A 21,037-nucleotide genomic window follows, 5' to 3' on the forward strand; every position below is an offset into this window, starting at 1 on the left:
TGGCAGCATTGAGAGTATTAACCCATCAGTGGAGGGCAGTATACCATAAACATTTGCAACACAGGTTCAGGAACCTTAAACTGCAAACTAAGCAATCACTGGAAGGAATTGATACTTTAACCAAAATAGCAAGAACTAAAACATGGCATAATCAGGTGGGGAAGCCTCGCCTCGCTTAGAAACTGGTAGATTGTCCTCTGTTCTTAAGCAGAGCGCTGGGTGGCTACATCTCAGCAGGATTGTAGCAGTGGATTTCTTGTGTTGACAGTGCAGATTGGACTAGACGAGTTTGGGCAATGTCTGTGAGTCTAAGGTCCACAAACAAGCTTACCTTATATTTGCGCATGACCTCCTTGTTGAAACCATAGCTAGAGATCAAGAGAAGAGAGGACTTGTAAATAGATGCCCATTAACAGAACCCATGCATTTCTTAATTCCTGGAACATGTTTTCAGTGGCCATACCGCAAGTTGATCATATAGTCCTCGTGGTTCCCTCTGTTCAGGTGGACCTCCTTCGGGTAAACCAAAAGGAAGACGAAGAGGATGATCAGGACTTCTATGGACGACTTGCCTCGGTCCACAAAGTCACCGTTGAAGACGTAAACCTTTTGTGGAGAGGGAATACCATTCTGCAATGGAAAAACAGCAACAGTCATCCAGGAAGTGCTTACCAAATGCTAAATCTGGAGACAAAATGGTTGGATGTTTCTACCACGTTTTGGAATGCTTTGAGAAGGTCTCCAACCAGGAACTCCACAAGCCACAGGTGAGGGGAATAGGCTTGACAGGAGGACACAGAAGAAGGGGAAGAAGGGGAGAAACCACACCTGCCTCGTCTCCCAATTCAGCTGTAAATTTAAAGGCAAGGGGACAAGCTGACACCTTTACCCAACAACACAGGCAGAGCAATCCTACCCAGGCAGATAGGTCAGGGGGCAGATACACTCCTTTGTAAGGGAAGCATCATCCTAACTGGTTCTAGCCGGGGGTACTGGGTAGGTGAAGTAAACCTTCATTTTCATTCCTTCCATTGACTCCTATGGGACAGATTGAGTTATACCTGCATTATTCGTAGTGGACGTTATTCCAAGCTCTGAGCTGGCAAGGTGTAGTGGTTTAGAGCAGCGGTTCTCAAGCGGTGTAGCACGCCACATTGGTGTGACTGGAGAGGATGCCAAGTGTGGCGGGAAAGTCCAAGAACAATCAATATTATATGTTGGGAATGTTGCCTGTTCTTACGCGGCTGAATTGTTTTATATTTTCTGGGCATCCCATGATCGTATTGTAAAGCAGTTGTGCTGTGTTATAAATCCAGCTCTGTGAGGAATTCTTTTTTTGTTGTTGTTGTTGGTCTTCCAGTTTATTTCTTATCGATAAAAATGTTGGTGTGGTGCAAGCACATTTTTATTCTGAAAGTGTGGCTGGCCCAGAGAAAAACGTTTTAGAGAACCCCGGTTTAGAGTGTCAGACTTGGTCACTCTTGGAGACCAAGGTTCGAATCCCCGCTCAGCCATGAAAGCTCACAGGGAGACTGGGGGCCAGTCACTGCCTCTCAGCCTAACCTACCTCACAAAGTTGTTGTAGGGATTAAATGAGGAAGGCGAAAACCACATTCGCCACCTTGAGCTCCTTAGAGGAAAATGGTGGGATATGAATGGAATAAATAAACGAATGATACGCAGAGCCTGCTTCACGCCACCTCAGCCAGAAGATGCAGAGATATGCCATGTTACTTCTCCCAGCTAGCCTACCTGGGGGTTAGCTTTGCACTGTAAAGCCCCACAACGTGCCCCACTGCCATTTTGTGAGCTCTGGGAACAGATTCATGTTGCTTTTTGGAGGCAGACTGGGAAAGCTTATGGAAAACAGATCTGAAATTCACAGCATGTTGTACACTGAAAGAAAATTATATGAAAATGATGTACCGGTGGTATTTGATTCCTAGTAAGTTAGCAAAAATGTGTAGAACAAGCACAAATACCTGCTGGAAATGTAAAGAAAAAGAAGATAACTTTTATCATATGCGGTGGTTGTGTAAGGGTATAAAAGCTTTCTGGGAGATGATATATAATGAAATGGAAAAAAATGTTTAAGATAACTTTTGTTTAAAAAAAACCAGAAGCCTTTCTATTAGGAATTAAAGGTACCAACATTCCAAAGGAGCATAAAAGATTTTTCATGTATGTGACAACAGCCGCACGGATGCTACTAGCTCAGAGATAGAAAGAGGAAAGAGTCCCTATCAAAGAGGAACGACAAACTAATCTGATGGACTATGCCGAAACAATTTTTTTTAAAAAAGAATGGGTGGGGAAAAATTATAATTTATTGAAGAGACCACTGTAAGCAGATGAAAACATTAGCAGGATTTTAATCCCACTTGTAATGCAACAAATACTAAGGATAATATGGATTATGGAATACATATGCAGTTGTAAATGTCGATAATAGGACCCATGAAGGGGATGCGGGGGGAAGTCTCGAGATTCAGAGTAACTTCTATACATGGATTCGCATTTGGACTGTTATAAATTTATATATGTAAAATCAAATAAAAACCATTTCAAAAATATATATATGATGCATTTTGGCATGCGGCCGTACATGTAATGCGAACATGTATTCTATACGTACCTTGTAGAATATGAGGAACAAGTCACTCAGCTGCCCATGCAAATCTCCTAATTAATGAAGAGGGCAAAAAGTTGGCTTTGTGAAGTGGTTTAAAGTTATAAGCATTTCACATCAAGCAGTGTATTCTGTTCATGGTGCTGGTTTATTCACATTCCCACCCCCCTCTCACGCTCTATATCCCACATTCCTTCTGCTGTGAAACCCAATGTGTTATTTGGTAGTTCTCAGGTAGTCTCCCTTCCGTGCACTGACCAGCCCCAAACCTGCTTAGCTTCAGCAAGCTGGTGGTGCCATGCGCTTTTGGACCATACCATTGGACCTGGGAACTGTGGTTATATTTCCCAGGGAATTGTGGCTTTTCTCCCCATTGAGATCTGCCAGAAGCGAGCCAGCAGTAAATCGCACTGAGCAAGCTGGAGTTAACTCTTTGTTAGCAAAAACACGATCTGCACAGGAGTGTCGGGTCTAATGAGCACGGCGACTTGTCTCTGAGAGCCAGTGTGGTGTAGTGGTTAAGAGCGGTAGACTCGTAATCTGGGGAACCGGGTTCGCGTCTCCGCTCCTCCACCTGCAGCTGCTGGGTGACCTTGGGCTAGTCACACTTCTTTGAAGTCTCTCAGCCCCACTCACCTCACAGAGTGTTTGTTGTGGGAGAGGAAGGGAAAGGAGAATGTTAGCCGCTTTGAGACTCCTTAGAGTAGTGATAAAGCAGGATATCAAATCCAAACTCTTCTTCTTTCTTTCTTTCTTTCTTTCTTTCTTTCTTTCTTTCTTTCTTTCTTTCTTTCTTTCTTTCTTCCTTTCTTCTCTGGCAGGTCTTGCCCCCATGAAGCAGTTGCTGAGACAGGTCCTTGCCTCCCTACAGCTGCCTAAGCGTCTTCCTCTCCAGGTTCCCCCCCAAGAAATCGGAGACTGTGCCCCTTCACATAGTCAATCTCTCCTCTGCCCTTATCACACCTCTCCTAGTTCTGAGCCTTCTTCCCTTGGGGATTCCCCAGCTGGTTCCTCCCACCATTCCTCTAAGTCCAAGCAGTCCACGACACCATCATAGGTTTCCTTTCTGGACCAGGAAGAGTTGTTTCTGCTCTATTGGGGTTTTTTTAAATCGCATTACTTAAGGTGGGAGGGGCAGTGCCTGGTTTCTAAAGACAGAGATGTTGGAGCTTATCTGAATGGAAGCGATGTTCATTAGCCCTGCTCCTTATGTTTAAATGTGGAAGAAAGGTACAGACTACCGTTGGTCATTAATATTTGGAAGAAAATGCCCTTTGTACATTCTTAGAGGCACACTGCTCTTTCATGTTAAGAGTGGGGAAAGGGCAGGTACTAGTATCCTAGCAAAGGGCACTCTGTTGTAGATGCTCAACCTGTCTCCCTCACCTGTCTCCCTTCTCCAGATCTGTTTCATTATTATTTTTTCAGTTTCAGTTACACACCAGTCCCTCTTATCTCCAGTTTGTTTGTATGTTGGAAGATTTAGGGCAGATTGTCATCTCACAGAGTGCTAATGGATCAATACCCCCACAGGATAACACCTCCAAGGAAATTAGGCTGAGCTAATGAGCTTTTAACACAAGCTGATTTCCTAGGCTTTAGAGGTGCCTAATACACAGTTTAGGAAGCTTGCCTAACAAAACCAGCTTTTCACACATGCTAATTTCAGAGGGTTTGGAAATACACAGGTCAAATACACCCACGGGTCCAGCCATCACAGGAGACTAGCTTGTCCTAATTGGCTTTTGATGCCCCAAGCCTTAATTAAATTCTAGCACCTACAAACCCATAACAATACATTAAACACATCCCAGCCACTTCTAAAAAGCCACGGGTAGTCAAAGGCAAAAGGCCTGGTGAGAGTGAAAGCTTTTTGCCTAGTGCCTAGAAATATATCATTATGGCGAACCTCCCTGGGGAGAGTATTCCACAAGTGGGGAGCCACCACAGAAAAGGCCTGTTCTCGCGTTGCCACCCTCCGTACCTCTCATGGAGCTGGCGCATGAAGAAGCGCCTCAAATAATGACCTCAGGGTCTGGATTAGACCACATGGGATGAGGCGGGTGCTTGAGGCAGGTACCTCAGCAGCGTTGATAAACAACAGCACTTACCACATACAGTGATCTCCTCACCGTAGCAGGTGGAGATGCAGGTGATGTTTGGAAGCTGGGTAAGATGCTTTTCAGTCTCATGCAAGAGTCTTAGGACATAGTAAGCGTGAAGATGCTACTGGGAGAAAGTGAGGAAATTACAGAAAGCCATCGAGGAGAGCATTGTCGCTCCTCTCAAACGACAATTCCCAGGATCCTTCGGGGAGAAACAATTAACTGTTTACTTGCGCTGATTTGTATTCCGCCTTTCTACAGAAACTAGGCAGTTCACAATTTAAAACAACAACACAGTGTTATGCATGCCCCATGGTGAGAGATTTCTGGGGCAGAGGGCTTCGGCCAGATTTGGTGTCCTCCGGTGGCCTACGGCTTTTTGCAGCATTTGCATTCGTTTGCAAACATCAAAGTTTAGCCTAGGAGCAGGTGCTTCTTTAACACTACAGCAGAAGTCCCTAAACTCGCTGCTCCCGTTTCGGACACCTATGGGTACAGTCACCAAGATGCTCCCAGGGCTAAAGTCGGTCTTTCTCCCAATAGCCATGACTTCACACAGACAGGGCATGATTATAACATCCTCAGTAAAGGCGGAGAAAGTGATGTCCCTTCTCTAAACCAGATCACGCTTTCCAGAACAGTCTATTCCCACAGCTATTGCTAAGGCCGGGGTCTGAGAGCCTTCAGCCACATGGCCCTGCAGCTGGCTAACTGACTGTGGTGTAAGATACTGGGAAGCCAAATCAGTAAAACATTTCGGGGTTGGGTTGCTTATCATTTATACCAGGGGTGGTCACCTCACAAGAGACTCTGATCTACTCACAGAGTTAAAAACTGGGAGTGATCTACCCCCTTTTGGGGGGGTTCAGGTCAAAGCTGTTGAGTTTTTTTTTAAGGAAGGGAAGCCCTGTTTTGGGGGGTTTAGGTCAAACTTGTTGAGCTTCTTTTAGGAGGGAGGGAGGCCCATTTTTGTTTAGGGCTTCAGGTCATAGTTCAGCTTTTTTTAGGGAGGATGAAAATTTGGGGTGAGCTTTTTTAGGGGTGCCAGTGATCTAGCAGTGATCTACTACAGACATCCAGTGATCTACTGGTAGATCACAATCTACCTGTTGGACGGGCCTGGTTTATACCATGGCTAGGCAAACTAAGGCCCGGGGGCCGGATGCGGCCCAGTTGCCTTCTAAATCCAGCCCACGGACAGTCCGGGAATCAGCGTGTTTTTACATGAGTAGAATGTGTGCTTTTATTTAAAATGTATCTCTGGGTTATTTGTGGGGCCTGCCTGGTGTTTTTATATGAGCAGAATGTGTGCTTTTATTTAAAGTGCATCTCTGGGTTATTTGTGGGGCATAGGAATTTGTTCACATGTTTTTCCAAAATATAGCCCGGCCCCCGACAAGTTCTGAGGGACAGTGGACCAGCCCCCTGCTGAAAAATTTTGCTGACCCCTGGTTTATACAAATAGCAACCTATGGTTTGCGCCAGGCAAAGTTAGGGTGAGTTACGGCACCTGCTCAGGTGTCAAAGGCCAAGGTAAAGAAGTACGTTTTCAGCATAGGACCAAAGGTGGAGAAACGATCCCAGAAGGAACACAAACAAGTTGAAGTTCAACAACATCTGGCGGACCACAAATCCCTCATCCCGGGCCTACAATGGTTGGCAGTGGTTCTCCAGGGATTTAAGGTGATGAGTCTTTCCCAGCCTGGACCTCACAAATGCTGTATCACTGAGCTAAAGAAATTCCCCTTCAGTTCCATTCTTTACCTAGCAGGAGCTTCTGGAAGCGAAAACTGAGGTAAACGTAGACGGCTACTGTGAAGATACTTACTTGCTCGTGTTGGTATGCTTCCAGCAAGTTAGTGGCATCCTCAGGTACGAGCGGGAAGGAAAGGTGAGGCCCCACATAGGTGTCCGGCACCACAATGGTTTCAAAGGTTTCAACGGATTTTTCGAGCTTGGGGTCAAAAGTGATTTCAGGTTCTGACAATATGCGGTTAAGGAAATCTCCTAGGGTGAAAAGGAAAACCAACACGGTTGGCTCCTAGAATGTGGCTCTTTGCTTCTCTCTATGGCCAGCAGCAGCAGCGGCGTAAGTTTTAGCTGAGATTCCTGCATTGCAGGGGGTTGGACTAGATGACCTTTGGTCCCTTCCAACTCTTAAGATTCTATGATGGAATATAAGCGCGTCGGTTTCTTTGATGACATTTCTTGCCAACCCCCTTCTCACATGCAGTCCCGCAGGTATCTTATGAGTATCACGTAAAAGCCAGAGAAATTAAAACAACGCCACAGCCAAAAAACACAAGAAGAATAGAAACAAACAAACAAACCAGACGGTAACGCCAATTGAAAGCAGCAGAATAGTCTGAAGGCAATGAAACAATTCTAAAGGCCACCTGTTGACAGTTAAAGAGGTGAGCACACCATGGATTTTAACACACACGAGTGCTGTTCAGTTAGCTACAAGGTAGTTGGCCTTGTATTGGCTCAAGAATCCTAAGAAATCAACCAATCAGAGCCCGTGGTTCAAGTCAGTGCCATTTTGAAAGGTTCAGTCAACCATCTTGATGTGATGGTACCCAAACACAGACAAAAAAGCCTGCTCTTCAACATTGTGTACAATTTGGTTAAACCCAACGGTTCTTAAAGGGTGCAGCTTTCCGAAATATAAATCTAGATTGTATACTCCAGAGCATGGGTAGGCAAACTAAGGCCCAGGGGCTGGATCTGGCCCAATCGCCTTCTAAATCCGACCCGTGGGTGGTCCGGGAATCAGCATGTTTTTACATGAGTAGAATGTGTGCTTTTATTTAAAATGCATCTCTGGGTTATTTGTGGGGCATAGGAATTTGTTCTCCCCCCCCCTTCAAAATATAGCCCAGCCCCCCCCCCCAAGGTTTGAGGGACAGTGGACCAGCCACCTGCTGAAAGAGTTTGCTGACCCATATTCCAGAGCTATTCATCCAGGATTTGTAGGTACAGGGGTACCTCGGTTCTCGAACTTCATCAGTTCCGGAAGGCCATTCGAGTTCCGAAACGTTCGAAAACTGAGGCACAAAGGGCTGTCTGCAAATTCAACTGATAAAACTGAAAATCACGCAGTGGAAGCTGTTCGATTTCCAAGGCGCGTTTGGAAACAGAAGCATTTACTTCTGGGTTTTCGGCGTTCGGGTTCCAAAACGTTCATCAACAGAGATGTTTGAGAACCGAGGTACCACGGTACCAACATTTCCACATTTGATCGGTTAGCAAAACGCATACAAGGTCACAAAATTTAGTTGCCCTGATGAAAGAGAGACACAGACAGGCAGGCAGGCAGGCAGGCAGGCAGGCAGGCAGGCAGGCAGGCAGACAGACATATAACACGAACTGTAGTTCCCCATTTTTGAGCTTACTATCTTTGTTGTTGTTTGGCGTGAAGTAGGTCATAAGATAGTCAAAGAAATGGTTGAGCTGCAGAAGACAAGAAGAATGCTGTCAACTTCCATCAATAAGCCATCTTTGTACTCTCTTCCCCTGCCATAGCCTCTCCCTCCCATACTGTTCCCTCTCCCATTTCTCATGCTACACCAGTGGCGTAGCGTAGGGTTGCCAGAGCCCGGGGCCATGTGGAGAGGCTGGGCTGGAAGGGAGAGAAATGGACAGAGTACACATTTGCACTCAGTTGCCTATCGGCGTCTGTGTCACCCAGGAGATCGCAACCGCAGAGATTAAGAAATTGAAATTCACGGCATGTTGTACGCTGAAAGAAAACTATATGAAAATGATGTACCAGTGGTATTTAACTCCTAGTAAATTAGCAAAAATGTACAGAACAGGTACAAATACCTGCTGGAAATGTAAAGAAAAAGAAGGTATCTTTTATCATATGTGGTGGCCTTGTAAGGTAATAAAGGCCTTCTGGGAAATGATATATAACGAATTGGGAAACTCAGAGACCAAGAAAACAAGAAATTCAAGAAAGAATGGGGACAGTTTGTAATTTATTTAGGAGACCACTGTGAGCAGATGAAAACATTAGCAGGATTTTAATCCCACTTGTAAAGTAACAAATATTACGGACAACATGGATGGATACAAAACACAGACTATGAAATAATATGCAGTTGGAAATGTTGACAATGGAGGGAATGGGGCGGAAGTCGTGAGATTCAGAGAAATCTCATTTTATAGATATGTCTTTGGCATTGTAACTAACTTGCATTTGTAAAAATCAAATAAAATTGATTTAAAAAAAGAAAGAGAAATTTTGTGCCCCTATTGATTTTGTGCCTGGGGCAACTGACCCTGTGCCGCCCCCCCCCCAACGCTAGGTCACTGTGCCACACAGAGCTGCATGTGATTCAGAAGATGTGCAAAACTGGCACATGCCATGTAATTTTGGAGTTTGCAGTGCTTCTTCTTCCAAGTCCAACACACACTCTGCATCATTGGGCAGCCACCGAGGGTGCTCAGTGTGCTATTTGGGTTTGTTTGTAGTCTCTGCCTCCTCTGTCCCTCATACATGCATACATATACATATATTACTAATGGAAGTTGCAGCCCAAAATGAGGATGGCAGAGACTGAATGAGACCACTGTCGGACTGAGGTTATGCTTGCATCAAAGTACTTAGGCAGAGGGTTTAGATTGCATTCAGATCACTGAATTCTGTTAGCAAAGTCACTTAACACAGATGGAGACCAGGGAGAAACGAAACCCTGCTAACACTTGACTGTGGAAAACTGAACCAAAACAGTGTATAATTTGAGGGGGGGGGATTTTGTTTCTCTTACTTTGGGCTTTGTACATATCAGAAAAATATTCAGCTATGCGTACAGAGGAAAACTCCCTTAGAACTAACCAGCCTATCAGCACAAGTTACCTCAGCATGGATCATGCCAGCCTGACTGGTTGCTAGGCAACACCTCCACCCCGCACCACCTACTAATTATCAACAGAATTAACCCTTAGGTTCCAAACGGAACGCTCCCTGCTATTGTACTTCCAGCCAAGTCTGGGCTGTGTTAGGGGCGGATGAGAATCAGGAGAATAATTCTGAGCGCTAAATTCCGTTTACTGCTACCAACAGCAAAACTAGAGCAGACCGAAGGAAGGATTTGCCCTCTGCCTTCCTCCTTTGCCATCATACCTTGAGATGATCCAGCTCTCCCGCATACTCTATGGACTGAAATATGCGCCATGTGCATCTTCGGCGCATTTCAAGCCGGGCCACATAGCGTCGATACCACGCTTGGATCAGGATAATTCCTCTGAAGGCTGAGGTGCAAAAAGAGAGACGTGTGATATAGCCTCTTGCTATATTGGCACAACCCCACCAAAGGCTTGCTTTTTGGAGTAAAGAAACATGAAGCCCATTAAACAGCTGGCATCAGCAGCTAGCAACCTTGGGCAACTGTTGGGGCCAGGTATCATGGCAGAGTCCACATGACACAGACGTTTGGCCCTGCCACCCATCCATTTTCTTCAGCCATGGGCTTAACTGGTAGTAGGGACTGGACCAAGGAAGCAGCCTGCCATTTTAAATGGCCCCCATTGTGCGATAGCAATGCACCACTGGGGCATTGTGGGTAAGTAAAATGGAAGGCAGCTCACAACCCTGTCATTTCCAATTGTCCAGGAAGCTCTTTGGGGAAGGAAAGAAACATTAGGAGCTTCTCAGATGGGTGGAACAGCCCCGGGCACTGGCAACCCACACTACGCCACTGAGAAATGGGAGAGGGATTCAACGCTGCACTTTGAAGAAATTAAGATATGGTAGGAGAGATTCTTGCTGTTCATAGAATTGTAGGGCCACAAGGGAACACAATTCAGGATTCAGGAATCTCTGGCTAGCCAACCTCTGTTTATAAAACCCCAATGAAGGAGAGCCCACCTCCTTCTGAAGTAGTCCATTCAACTGTTGAACAGTTCCTGCCATTGGATTAGTCTCATCTCGCCCAAATGAGGGTGATCTCTGACGCACCTCAAAGCCCTCTACCCCCCGAAACAAAGGCTATTTGGCTGCACTAGGTGAAGGAAGTAGCAGCACATAAACATGTTCACACGTCATGTTCAACAGTCTCGTGTTTTCCATTCTCCCTAGCACTCCATACCCTCCAACATTTCTCAGATGAAAATGGGGACATTTCTCACTCCCCACCGGCTGACCTCCTCCTTCCCAGCCCCCCCCCCGAGTATTTCCTATCAGAAGAAGGGCGAGTGCTGGCACCACCTCCACACCGATGGGACAATAGCACACACACATTCCACCATACTGAGAAAACCTCTTAAACACACACCAATAGCACTTGCAGGGGAAATCGGGACAGGATGGCTTTTGTATTTCCCGGACTGTCCCTGGAAAATTGGGGCACTTGGAGGGTGTGGCACTCACCCGAAAAGGGGGAGCGCTTAGCGGGTTGTTTCTTTTCTTCACACAAACTCTTGCCACTTTTTTTCTTGTCCATCCCTCCCAACTGTACGACTGATTCAGCAAGAATGCTAGTGTGTTCTAGGGCTTTTCCTGGCTTCCAAAACAAGCCAATCAACCCATTTTGAGCTAGACGGGTTCATTGTCTGAAACCATCCAATGGGAAAATCTGATGCAAAGCAGGAAGAACAAGTCCTGACCTCATTGGCTAGAACCTTAAGTAGGAGTAAAGTTCCAACCTGAAGCTTCTCTCCTGCCAGAGAAAATTCAGCGGAATTGTCATATAATGTCAGAGACCAGGCTGAGAAGTACTTCTCTGATGAGGAATGGTGGGAGCCTCCCCCTCCCCTGAGCAGGATCCTGAAGCTGCCCAGGAGCAGTGGAGAAGTATAGATTTGGAACAGTGGTTTGCAGAGGGGCATAGTTCTGAAGACAAAAGTTGGGGCGAACTGTGGGGTGAACAGCAAGGTGAAGAAGAACGGGAAGAGAGAGAGCTAACAGACTCTCTCTCACTGGAGACTGTCCAGCCTATCAGTCCAAGGTCATGTAGAGCAGATAAGGTGGCTACACAAAAAGCACGGTGGTTGCGAGATCAGGTTGCAAGGCGCGGAAGTGATGGGGTGACGGGGGGGGAGTGGGTGGAAACCTTAATTGGGAGCACCTTCATTCTGAGAATGGATGCTTTGTTCTTTTCCTGTGATTATTACAGACTCTTTAAATGGTGAGGAACTATTTTTGCTTTGTTCTGCTTATCCACGGCCAAAGGGAGGGAAGAAACCACTTCCCGGAAGCCTGACATATAGTGAGGGTTTGTGCTTTCGAAAGAGATGGGGAGCCAGTGGCTCTCCTGATATTGTTGGACTCCAGTTTCCACCAACCCCAGCTAGTATCAACAATAGTGGGAAGGGAAGAACTTCTTTCCTTCCATGTTTGCCACAGGAGAATGAACATTCTTCACATGCTCCTTCATTGGTTTTTCCCTTCACTCAAATTTTCTGACATGCTGCTCTTCCATAGACCTTGTTTAATAATAATTTTGATTTATTAAATTCAGACATACAAGATACACAGTTATATAAAACGAGAATTAAAGTAAATAATACTGTGTTTATGATTTGATGGGGTAGAAGATAGGATGTAGCAAAAGGGCAGAAACAAAAACTCCATGGAAAACGGGATGGGAAGTCGACAAAAATAAAAGATGAAATTGTGTTTTGACTGCATTATGTTAAAAATGTTGAAACTTAAAAATATATAATTGAAAAATAAAATAAAACAACAGTATGCAGTGGAAGAGACGGCTGAAGATCGGGAAACAAATTCGAGGGGTTTGGTGGGAAAGGGTGGGAATGGGGTGATTTATAAAGGGATATTGGATTGGATGGATTTAAATGGTCTGAAACTGGCTTGACATTAGGAATTTGCTGAAATGTCTGGGAAATTTGTTTCCAGCAAAAGGGGGGATGGTTCTAAATATAGATAATCAAGAAAGGAGAATAGAATTTTAAGATTTGAATAATAATTGCATTTCTGGTAAAATATTAAGCTAAGGGAAGAAATTTAAGATAAAGGAAAATCGGTAAGATTAGATATGGATAGTGGAGTAATAAAAAGGATAAAATTGTAATGTGTAAAGGAAATTAGCAGAGTTAGAGAACATTGCCTATATGGTTATTATAAGGGACCCAGAGTGGGGGGAGTCGGGGAAGTCCAAGATGATATTGTTAAGATCATAAATAAGATGTTTTTCTTTTTTCTTTTTTCTTCTTTGTTTCTTTTAAATCTTTTCTGTATTTTTGTATTTTTGCTGCTGTTTGGTTTTTGTTTTGCTTTTTGTATGGAAAAATCAATTAAAATTATTCTAAAAAAATAAAAATAAAACAACAGTATGCAGAATGCTCCATTAAACGTTTCTGAATACAATAACAAAGTTGTGTCAATATCTATATAGCATAATTATTAGATATGAAATGATGTATAATAATGTGTGTGCTTAGATTGTTGACCGTCAGGAAAATGTATTTTGCATCAATGACAATTTTAATTTATAGGGAGTAAGGGGACGACAGAGGACGAGATGGTTGGACAGTGTTCTCGAAGCTACGAACATGAGTTTGACCAAACTGCGGGAGGCGGTGGAAGATAGGAGTGCCTGGCGTGCTCTGGTCCATGGGGTCACGAAGAGTCGGAAACGACTAAACGACTAAACAACAACAACAACAAAGGGAGAAACAGGATTTGACTGTCAACAACAGGGGTGGCTAACCTGTAGCTCTGCAGATGTTTTTGGAACTACATCTCCCATCAGCCCAAGCCAGCGTAGCCAAGGCAGTCAGGGAGTTGTAGTTTAGCAACATCCAGACACCATATGAGCCACTCAGATGTACAAAGTAATCCATTTCTGCATGACCGGTGTGTCCCCTGAATATGACGAAACCCCTCCCTTGTCCGTGCGTTGTCAAATTTCACAAGGCCACCAAATTTCCTACTGGAGAGATTATATAACATTAACTTACAGAGATGTGATGCATCTGGCGATTCATTGCCTAGTGAGAAAAGAGGAACATACAGATGTTTACTCAGAAAGGACATCAGAAAACAACACTGAAAATGTTTCAGACAGGAAATAAATGACTTACCTCTGTTTGCCTTGCACACAAAGGTGCTGTGTGCAGAACTACCACATCCCATAGTCTTCGAGCAACGCACCTATCGGATTGCAATTAAACACAGTATCTTAAATGTACAAAGGCTACATGCCGGTGGTCCCCAATCTGTGAGCAATTGCTCTCCTCTAGGGATGGGGAGGAAATTTGATTCAGTCCCATTAAGATGTACTGACCTAATTTGAACTATATCTCCAGATTCTGAGATGCGGTTGACTCCGGTAATGTGGACAAAAAGACTGCACTGGGATGAAGTGCGCATAAGAATGCATATATTAATGACAACAACATAAAAATGAGGGGAAATTGCTTTGAAAAAAATTGTGTTAGTAGAAATGGCATACAAAAATGTGCATATCAGGAGAAATTTGTACTAAAATGCTTAGGAATGTTTGTGAGAACTTCAAAAAGCTGATGCAGAAATATAGAGAATTGAATTTAAGATTGGGAAAATGAGAAATTGAAATGGATAAATTTGTCTTCTCTCCCTCCATCCTAGGCTGAACTGCTGTGACATTACTTTCAAACTGCCAGAGGAAGAAAGGTCCATTGTGGGATGTAAAAACCACCATGGCTGGCATGCACACTATTCCTTTAGGGCACATTTGAATTACATTCTTTCTCTCAAATAATTCTAGGTATTGCATACCCTTCAACATTTCTCCAGCGAAAAACTGGACATCCTACCATACCCTCCAACATTTCTCTGAAGAAAACAGGGACATCCTAAGGGAAAACGGGACATTCTGGGATCAAAGCAGAAACTGGGATGGCTTCTGTAAATCTGGAACTGTCCCTGGAAAATAGGGGCACTTGGAGGGTCTGGAAATACACCTCTTTGCCTAAGGTATATAAGTTTAGGACCCATCCTGATCTTCTGATTGTAAATTGTTTTAACTGATTTTTGTACCGCTTCCTTACATACCCTGCCCTGGGGGTCTTATGGTGAATAGAGAGCATGAAATCTAACAAATCACCATGATAAACGGTGCCCATTCATGACTGACTTCTGAGTGATCTTACATACAGGCTGAAGAGGAGATGTTTTGGCCAATATGCCTGTACGTAAATAGAAATTCATGATAATTAAGAAGGGGGGGGGAACATACCTTAATCCCGATGCCTGCTATAGAGAGGGGTGCTACTTGACTTCGGAGGTTGGTTTTTCCTGCTAGCCTTATGCATTTATAAGACAGCTTTTAATTCTCAAGTGCTTCCAAGACAGCTTTTTACACTCCAGACTTAATAAATGGATCTCCGGAGGTTTAACAAGATGAGCATTCTCTTCCAGATACAGTCACTGTGGGGAGAAAGGGCAAACTTCCCCCCCTTTTTTGCCCTCTGGATGTGAAGCGTCTGGTTTATTTACTCGATGTTGCTCTGAGAGGTCTTAAGAGCCTTCCCACGTGACAAGGGAAGACACCAAACTGAAACGGATTAGGATTACTTGCAGGAGGATTAGGAACAAAGGACATAGTCCGTTGGCCCTTCTCGTCTGAGGACCTGATCATGCACACCTCTGGACGCCCCTTTGGTTTTTGAAAAACCCTCTGTCGTTGGCCTTCCAGGTGTTGCTGAACTACAACTCCCAGCATCCCTAACTAGGGATGGCGGGGGGGTGGGGTGAGAGAGGAGAGAAATTCAATTCAGTTCACATTGAAAAGTGAACTCACCTACGTCTCACTTTCCAAAACAATATGAGAGCCAACATGCAGCTGCCATTCAGAATCCGCTCGCCACCGAATTTTGCAACGCAGTTCTCTAACCAAGTAATGCGTAGGAATTTCATGTACCAGTGCAAAAGGTGCATATAAATGCTTGTATTGGCGACAGTCACGCCCCCCCCCCCAAAATATGCATTGCATTAGGAAAAGGTGTGTTATGGGGAAATGCATTCCAAAACGCACTTGCTGATGCAAGCAGATGCAGAAATGTGGAGAATTTAACTTAAAAGTGGAAAAATTAGACATTGAGAGAAACCCAAACTGGCATATTCCCTCATCCATATCCCTGACCATTGGGCATGACTGCCAGGGTTGATGGGAGTTGTAGTTCAGCAACATTTGACACGCCATACCTGGGCTGGATCTGTCCAAACTTTTTTCGAAGAGGGACAGATTTGAGGAAGTGAAGGGTCGTGGGGGCAAACCAAAGCTGCTGACTTTTTAGGATTTAAGTTATTGAGCTTCTTTAAGGATTGAAGTTGTTGAGGTGTTTTTTGTTTGTTTGTTTGTTTGTTTTAAGGATTTTACCCCAGGAAAGAGACTGCCACAGGGGCCAGATTAAACCAACCGGTGAGCTGGATTAGGCCCCTAAAACAGACTTTGGACAGGCCTGATCTACACTGACCTGTTTAATGTTATTTCCCATTAGAACGCTATTAGATATGTCATTCTAAAACGCCACAGGGCATACTTGTAAATTAAAAGGCTTTTTACCTTGGTTCCCCCCCCCCCCCCGACAAATGAAAGTCATTCCCAACCACACCAATTTCCAAAGTGCTGTTTCTCTCCCGGCTGCCGGCCGCTCATTGCTCTCCCTCCCTCCCTGTTCTTTGTTATCTGCCCCCTTGAATACCACTAAATGTGGGTCGGAGTTTGAATGCAGTAAAAAAGAAGAAGCTAAAATGCTACATAGGAACATATGAGAAGTGTTTCACCAATATAGCAGCATAAAATGATTAAAAATGAAGTGGTAAAAAAGACAAGGTAATAACAAGGTGATTTTGGGAATTATAGGGAGAGAAATACCTAAACTGTATAGAAACTTATTAATGTATGCTACTACTGCTGCGGCAAGAATGTTACTTGCCCCAAAATGGAAAGAAGAAGTCATCCCAGTAAAGGAAGAATGGATACAAAAACTTATGGAATATGCAGAAATGGTAAAACTTACCAGAAGAATAAGAAATCAAGATAACAAACTTTTTTTATAAAAGAATGGAAATGGTTTATTGAATATTTACAGACAAATTGTAAACAGATAAAAACACTGGCAAGATTATTGTAATAACCTGCAGTTTCATAAGAATATATATTTAAAGATGAATAAAAGAGCAAATTAGGTTAATTTGGATATGCAGAAGATATTAAAAATAAATTTAAGGAGCTGCAGAAAGAGGGAGAATGAAGTTTTGAAATGTCAAAATGATTGTAAAATTAATGGAATTATTAAAATGTATAAACTTGAAAAGAGCAATTTATTTTTTAAAAAATACAAGGTATATAACACACTATGAACGTAAAATGTAGCACATCATGTGTCCATCTACATGATCAAAACCATTCCTTAACCCTTCCTTAACATTAAAAACCATGAGCGTAAGCCCCCCCCTATCCTTTCTAGAGGAACCATTGTGAGCACTTATGCACACCCAAACCCCAATGAAGATAAAAGAGGACACAGATTTGCATTTAAAAATGCATATGCCAATGTATACTTAAATCAATGCAGTTTTAGACCTAATGACACTGGGTTGCAACCTGTGCAGCTGTTCTGCTCACACAACAGACTTCTACTTGTGCAACAGAACCCCCCCCCCCTTTTTTTGCTTCTCTCTCCTGAAGCCCCTAGTAGTGCAACATCAAACTCTGCCCCAGAGTGTTTGGGAACACTCCGAAGCAGATCTGGGGAAAGGGGGCAGGGAGGCGAAGGAAAAGCCACATTGTGCAATTACGACAATGCTCGCACCCATCAGAGAGAACCCCCGTGGTTTAAACAGAGCAACCATACCTCTCACTATAACAGAGGACACACAGAGAATCACAGAGTTGGAAGGGGATCGAACCTGCAACCTTGACATTAGCAGGACTTTTGGCCCTGTGAGAGGGCAGAACAGAGATGGAACAGGGCACAACAGACAGCACGGGCTTATGCATGACCGCTGACGCACACAATTACCCGAAACGCAAGCCCTGTGCAAGCAGGGAGTTGCCTGTACTTCAGTTTATGAGCTAGCTAAGCCACCTCATGAGAAGAGAAGACTCCCTGGAAAAGACCCTGATGTTGGGAAAGATGGAGGGCACAAGGAGAAGGGGACGACAGAGGACGAGATGGTTGGACAAGTGTTCTCGAAGCTACCAACATGAGTCTGACCAAACTGCAGGAGGCAGTGGAAGACAGGAGTGCCTGGCGTGCTCTGGTCCATGGGGTCACAAAGAGTCAGACACGACTAAACAACTAAACAACTGAACAACAACAACAAGCCATTATCCATTGCTACATCTTGTGGTACTTAAGACACGGGGGAGAAATCCAATCAGTTTGCATTTAAAGGAGAACTTAATAAAGTCTCACTTTCCAAAACAATACGCAAATCAAAAGAGTGATCCCTCGAAATTTGTACGATTTTGCAACGTGTCTCTCTAGCCAATAAATGCGTACTAGGGAAAGCGTGCTCAAAAATGCATGTAACGGTGAAAATAACACACAGTAATTCATTATCTTTGGGGAAATCGCTTGCAAAAATGTTTTGTTAGGCAAAACTGCATACAAAAACTGTTTATTGGGAGAAATTTTGCATTACAACGCTGACAAATTTTCGTGGCCTGCAAATCGTTGCAACAAAAATGGCAAGCTCGAGTTAAGTTTGGGTAAACAAACTTGGAGAACCCAAATGGACAGATGCATCCAGCTGCAGTGGTAAAATTCCACACTAGCAAGGTATTTAGGATGAATACTTTGTTTTGCTTGTCTAGAACTTGCTTCCAGCCCATTTGCATCGACGCCTTCAATTTCTGCATTGTTTACCTCATTAGGCACTTGTTTAACACTACTGAGTATAAACTGGATCAATGCAAAGCTCCCTTAACCCTCCTGAGTATTAAAGCAGAGTGTGTTGGTAAGCAGGCAGAGACACTTCGGATGAGACCTTGATCCTATTAAAACCCATGGCAACATGTTTGTTGTTGACTTCAAAACACAATTTCACAGGCAAGGATTCTGGTGTTTGTGTATGTGGGGGCGGGAGGCGGGAAAGTATGCCCAAGTCTGTTGCACTTTACCTTAGAAGCACAGAATTCACATCATTTTTAAAATATGAGATATGAAATCCTAAAGAAACAGATGCTCAGTTAAGCAGCATGGGATGAGAGATGGCAAGCAGGGTTCTGTTTCGTTTAGTGAACTACAGGTTCACAATGTTGCAATGGGAATAGATACAGTGGTGCCTCGCTTTACAAATGCCTTGCACAACGAAAAACTCGCTAGACAAAAAATTTTCTATGACCGCCGCTTCGCTGGCACGGAGCGCAACTTCAGAGACCTCCGAAGCTGCGCTCCATGTCGGGGGAGGCAGGCAAGGCGGTGGCTGGGAGAAGAGAGCTTCTCCCGCCGCCGCCTTGCACACAGCCGGCATCGGACAGGACTTAGGAGACCTTCTCTGAAGCCCCGTTGCATGCCGCTGCCAGTTCCCCAGAGCCTATAGGAACGCATTGATTAAGTTTCAATGCATTCCTATGGGAAACTGGGACTCGCTAGACGAAAAAATTCGTTACACGAATTGACCCGTGGAACGAATTAATTTCGTCTAGCGAGGCACCACTGTAATTGCTTCTCAATATTGAACACTTTTGCATTCTAGTAAGAAAAACCAAGCCGAAGGGGGCAGATATTTTGGCCTTCCAGCTAAAAATGAAAAATGATCTGCCATGTTCTGACAGACCCAATACTTAAAATGTGCACATATGGTATATACAAGCAAGAATAACTCACAAGACCTATCCCCCAACCTCATGTTTGTGTTTCAAGCCAGCTTCCCATACTTCCAAATAACACAAGTGAGTTGTGGGTTCAAGCCCCATGTTGGGTGAAAAATTCATGCATTGCAGGGGGCTGGACTAGATGACTCTCGTGGTCCCTTCCAACTCTACAATTCTGTGATCTCCACCTTATGCACAGGGCGGCGCTGTGGTCTAACCCACTGAGCCTCTTGGGCTTGCCGATCAGGTTGGAGATTCAAATCCCCGCAGCAGGTGAACTCCCGTTGCTCAGTCCCTGCTCCTGCCAACCTAGCAGTTTGAAAGCACGCCAGTGTGAGTAGATAAATAGGTACCGCTGCGGCAGGAAGTAAACGGCATTTCCGTGCGCTCTGGTTTCTGTTACAGTGTTCTTTTGCACCAGAAGCGGTTTAGTCCTGCTGGCCACATGACCCAGAAGGCTGTCTGTGGACAAACGCCGGCTCCCTTGGCCTGAAAGCAAGATGAGCGCCGCAACCCCATAGTCGCCTTTGACTGGACTTAACTCTCCAGAGGTCCTTTACCTTTTTACCGTACAGACATTCTTAATTTGCCACATTGTGGAGGGGGACTGGGAACCACACAAAGAAACAACTTGTTCAAAAGCTACTACTTTGTAAGTGCGAGTATTTTGTCAATAATGGCAAAGGTAAAGGGACCCCTGACTGTTAAGTCTAGTTGCGGACAACTCTGGGGTTGCAGCGCTCATCTCGCTTTACTGGCCGAGGGAGCTGGCGTTTGTCTGCAGACAGCTTCTGGGTCATGTGGTCAGCATTATTATTATTTATTTATTTATTTATTTATACCCCGCCCATCTGGCTGGGTTTCCCAAAATACATTAAAATATCACAGATTAAAAACTTCCATAAACAGGGCTGCCTTTAGGTGTTTTCTAAATGTCAGGTAGTTGTTTATCTCCTTCCACAGGGCGGGCGCCACTACCGAGAAGGCCCTCTGCCTGGTTCCCTGTAGCTTTGCTTCTCGCAGTGAGGAGCATGACTAAGCTTCTGCCGAACCAGAGCAGCGCACGGAAACGCTATTTTGTCGATATCCTCCTTGAATTGTAGTTCCCAGAAATGAATATGCTATACAGTATGACCATATATCAGCCGGGGATTCCAAGTATTAAAAAGGTAAAGGGACCCCTGACCATTAGGTCCAGTCGTGACTGACTCTAGGGTTGCGCGCTCATCTCTATTATACGTACACACAAATATACATGAGCCCTTGGAGTCACCCTGCCTCTAGCAGATGAAGGGAGAGAGGGAATCCCTTGTACTCGGCGGCTGGCGTACTTGGTGGGTCTCACCTCCAAATGAGGGGGAAGACTTAAAAGCTCTTTCCATGCTGAGTAACCTCAAGCATACCTGGCACGAAAAGAGCTTTTAAGCTCTCCACTTTGCTTGGATTTGACTTGTGCCATTTCAACCAGCCTGCCTCCAACTGCATGTGGTTGAAATTGCACAAGTTAAATGCGTGTAAGATGCAAT

At 44.4% G+C, this 21,037-nt stretch overlaps 1 protein-coding gene across 5 annotated transcripts in view; it reads right to left on the reverse strand.

Moving 5' to 3' along the window:
* PPEF2 (protein phosphatase with EF-hand domain 2) overlaps window positions 1–14,117 on the reverse strand; it is a 28,032-nt gene extending 13,915 nt beyond the window's left edge. The window contains exons 1-10 of one of the 5 annotated variants that reach the window (XM_088660623.1): window positions 13,989–14,117; window positions 13,786–13,855; window positions 13,663–13,692; window positions 9,866–9,993; window positions 8,130–8,187; window positions 6,563–6,741; window positions 4,741–4,855; window positions 2,636–2,682; window positions 464–630; window positions 332–368 (exon numbers count right to left, since the gene is read on the reverse strand). In XM_088660623.1, the coding sequence (XP_088516749.1) occupies window positions 332–368; window positions 464–630; window positions 2,636–2,682; window positions 4,741–4,855; window positions 6,563–6,741; window positions 8,130–8,187; window positions 9,866–9,993; window positions 13,663–13,692; window positions 13,786–13,837 (813 nt within the window). In that variant the 5' untranslated portion in view covers window positions 13,838–13,855; window positions 13,989–14,117. Of the gene's footprint in view, window positions 1–331; window positions 369–463; window positions 631–2,635; window positions 2,683–4,740; window positions 4,856–6,562; window positions 6,742–8,129; window positions 8,188–9,865; window positions 9,994–11,110; window positions 11,304–13,662; window positions 13,968–13,988 lie in introns of those variants that run through there. The other 4 variants (XM_088660622.1, XM_035103074.3, XM_088660621.1 and 1 more) reach the window with 4 other exon arrangements.
* Between the last annotated feature and the right edge of the window lie 6,920 nt (window positions 14,118–21,037).

Source organism: Zootoca vivipara, chromosome Z1 (genome assembly GCF_965207765.1).
Source record: "Zootoca vivipara chromosome Z1, rZooViv2.hap1.1, whole genome shotgun sequence".
NCBI classification, from domain to species: domain Eukaryota; kingdom Metazoa; phylum Chordata; class Lepidosauria; order Squamata; family Lacertidae; genus Zootoca; species Zootoca vivipara.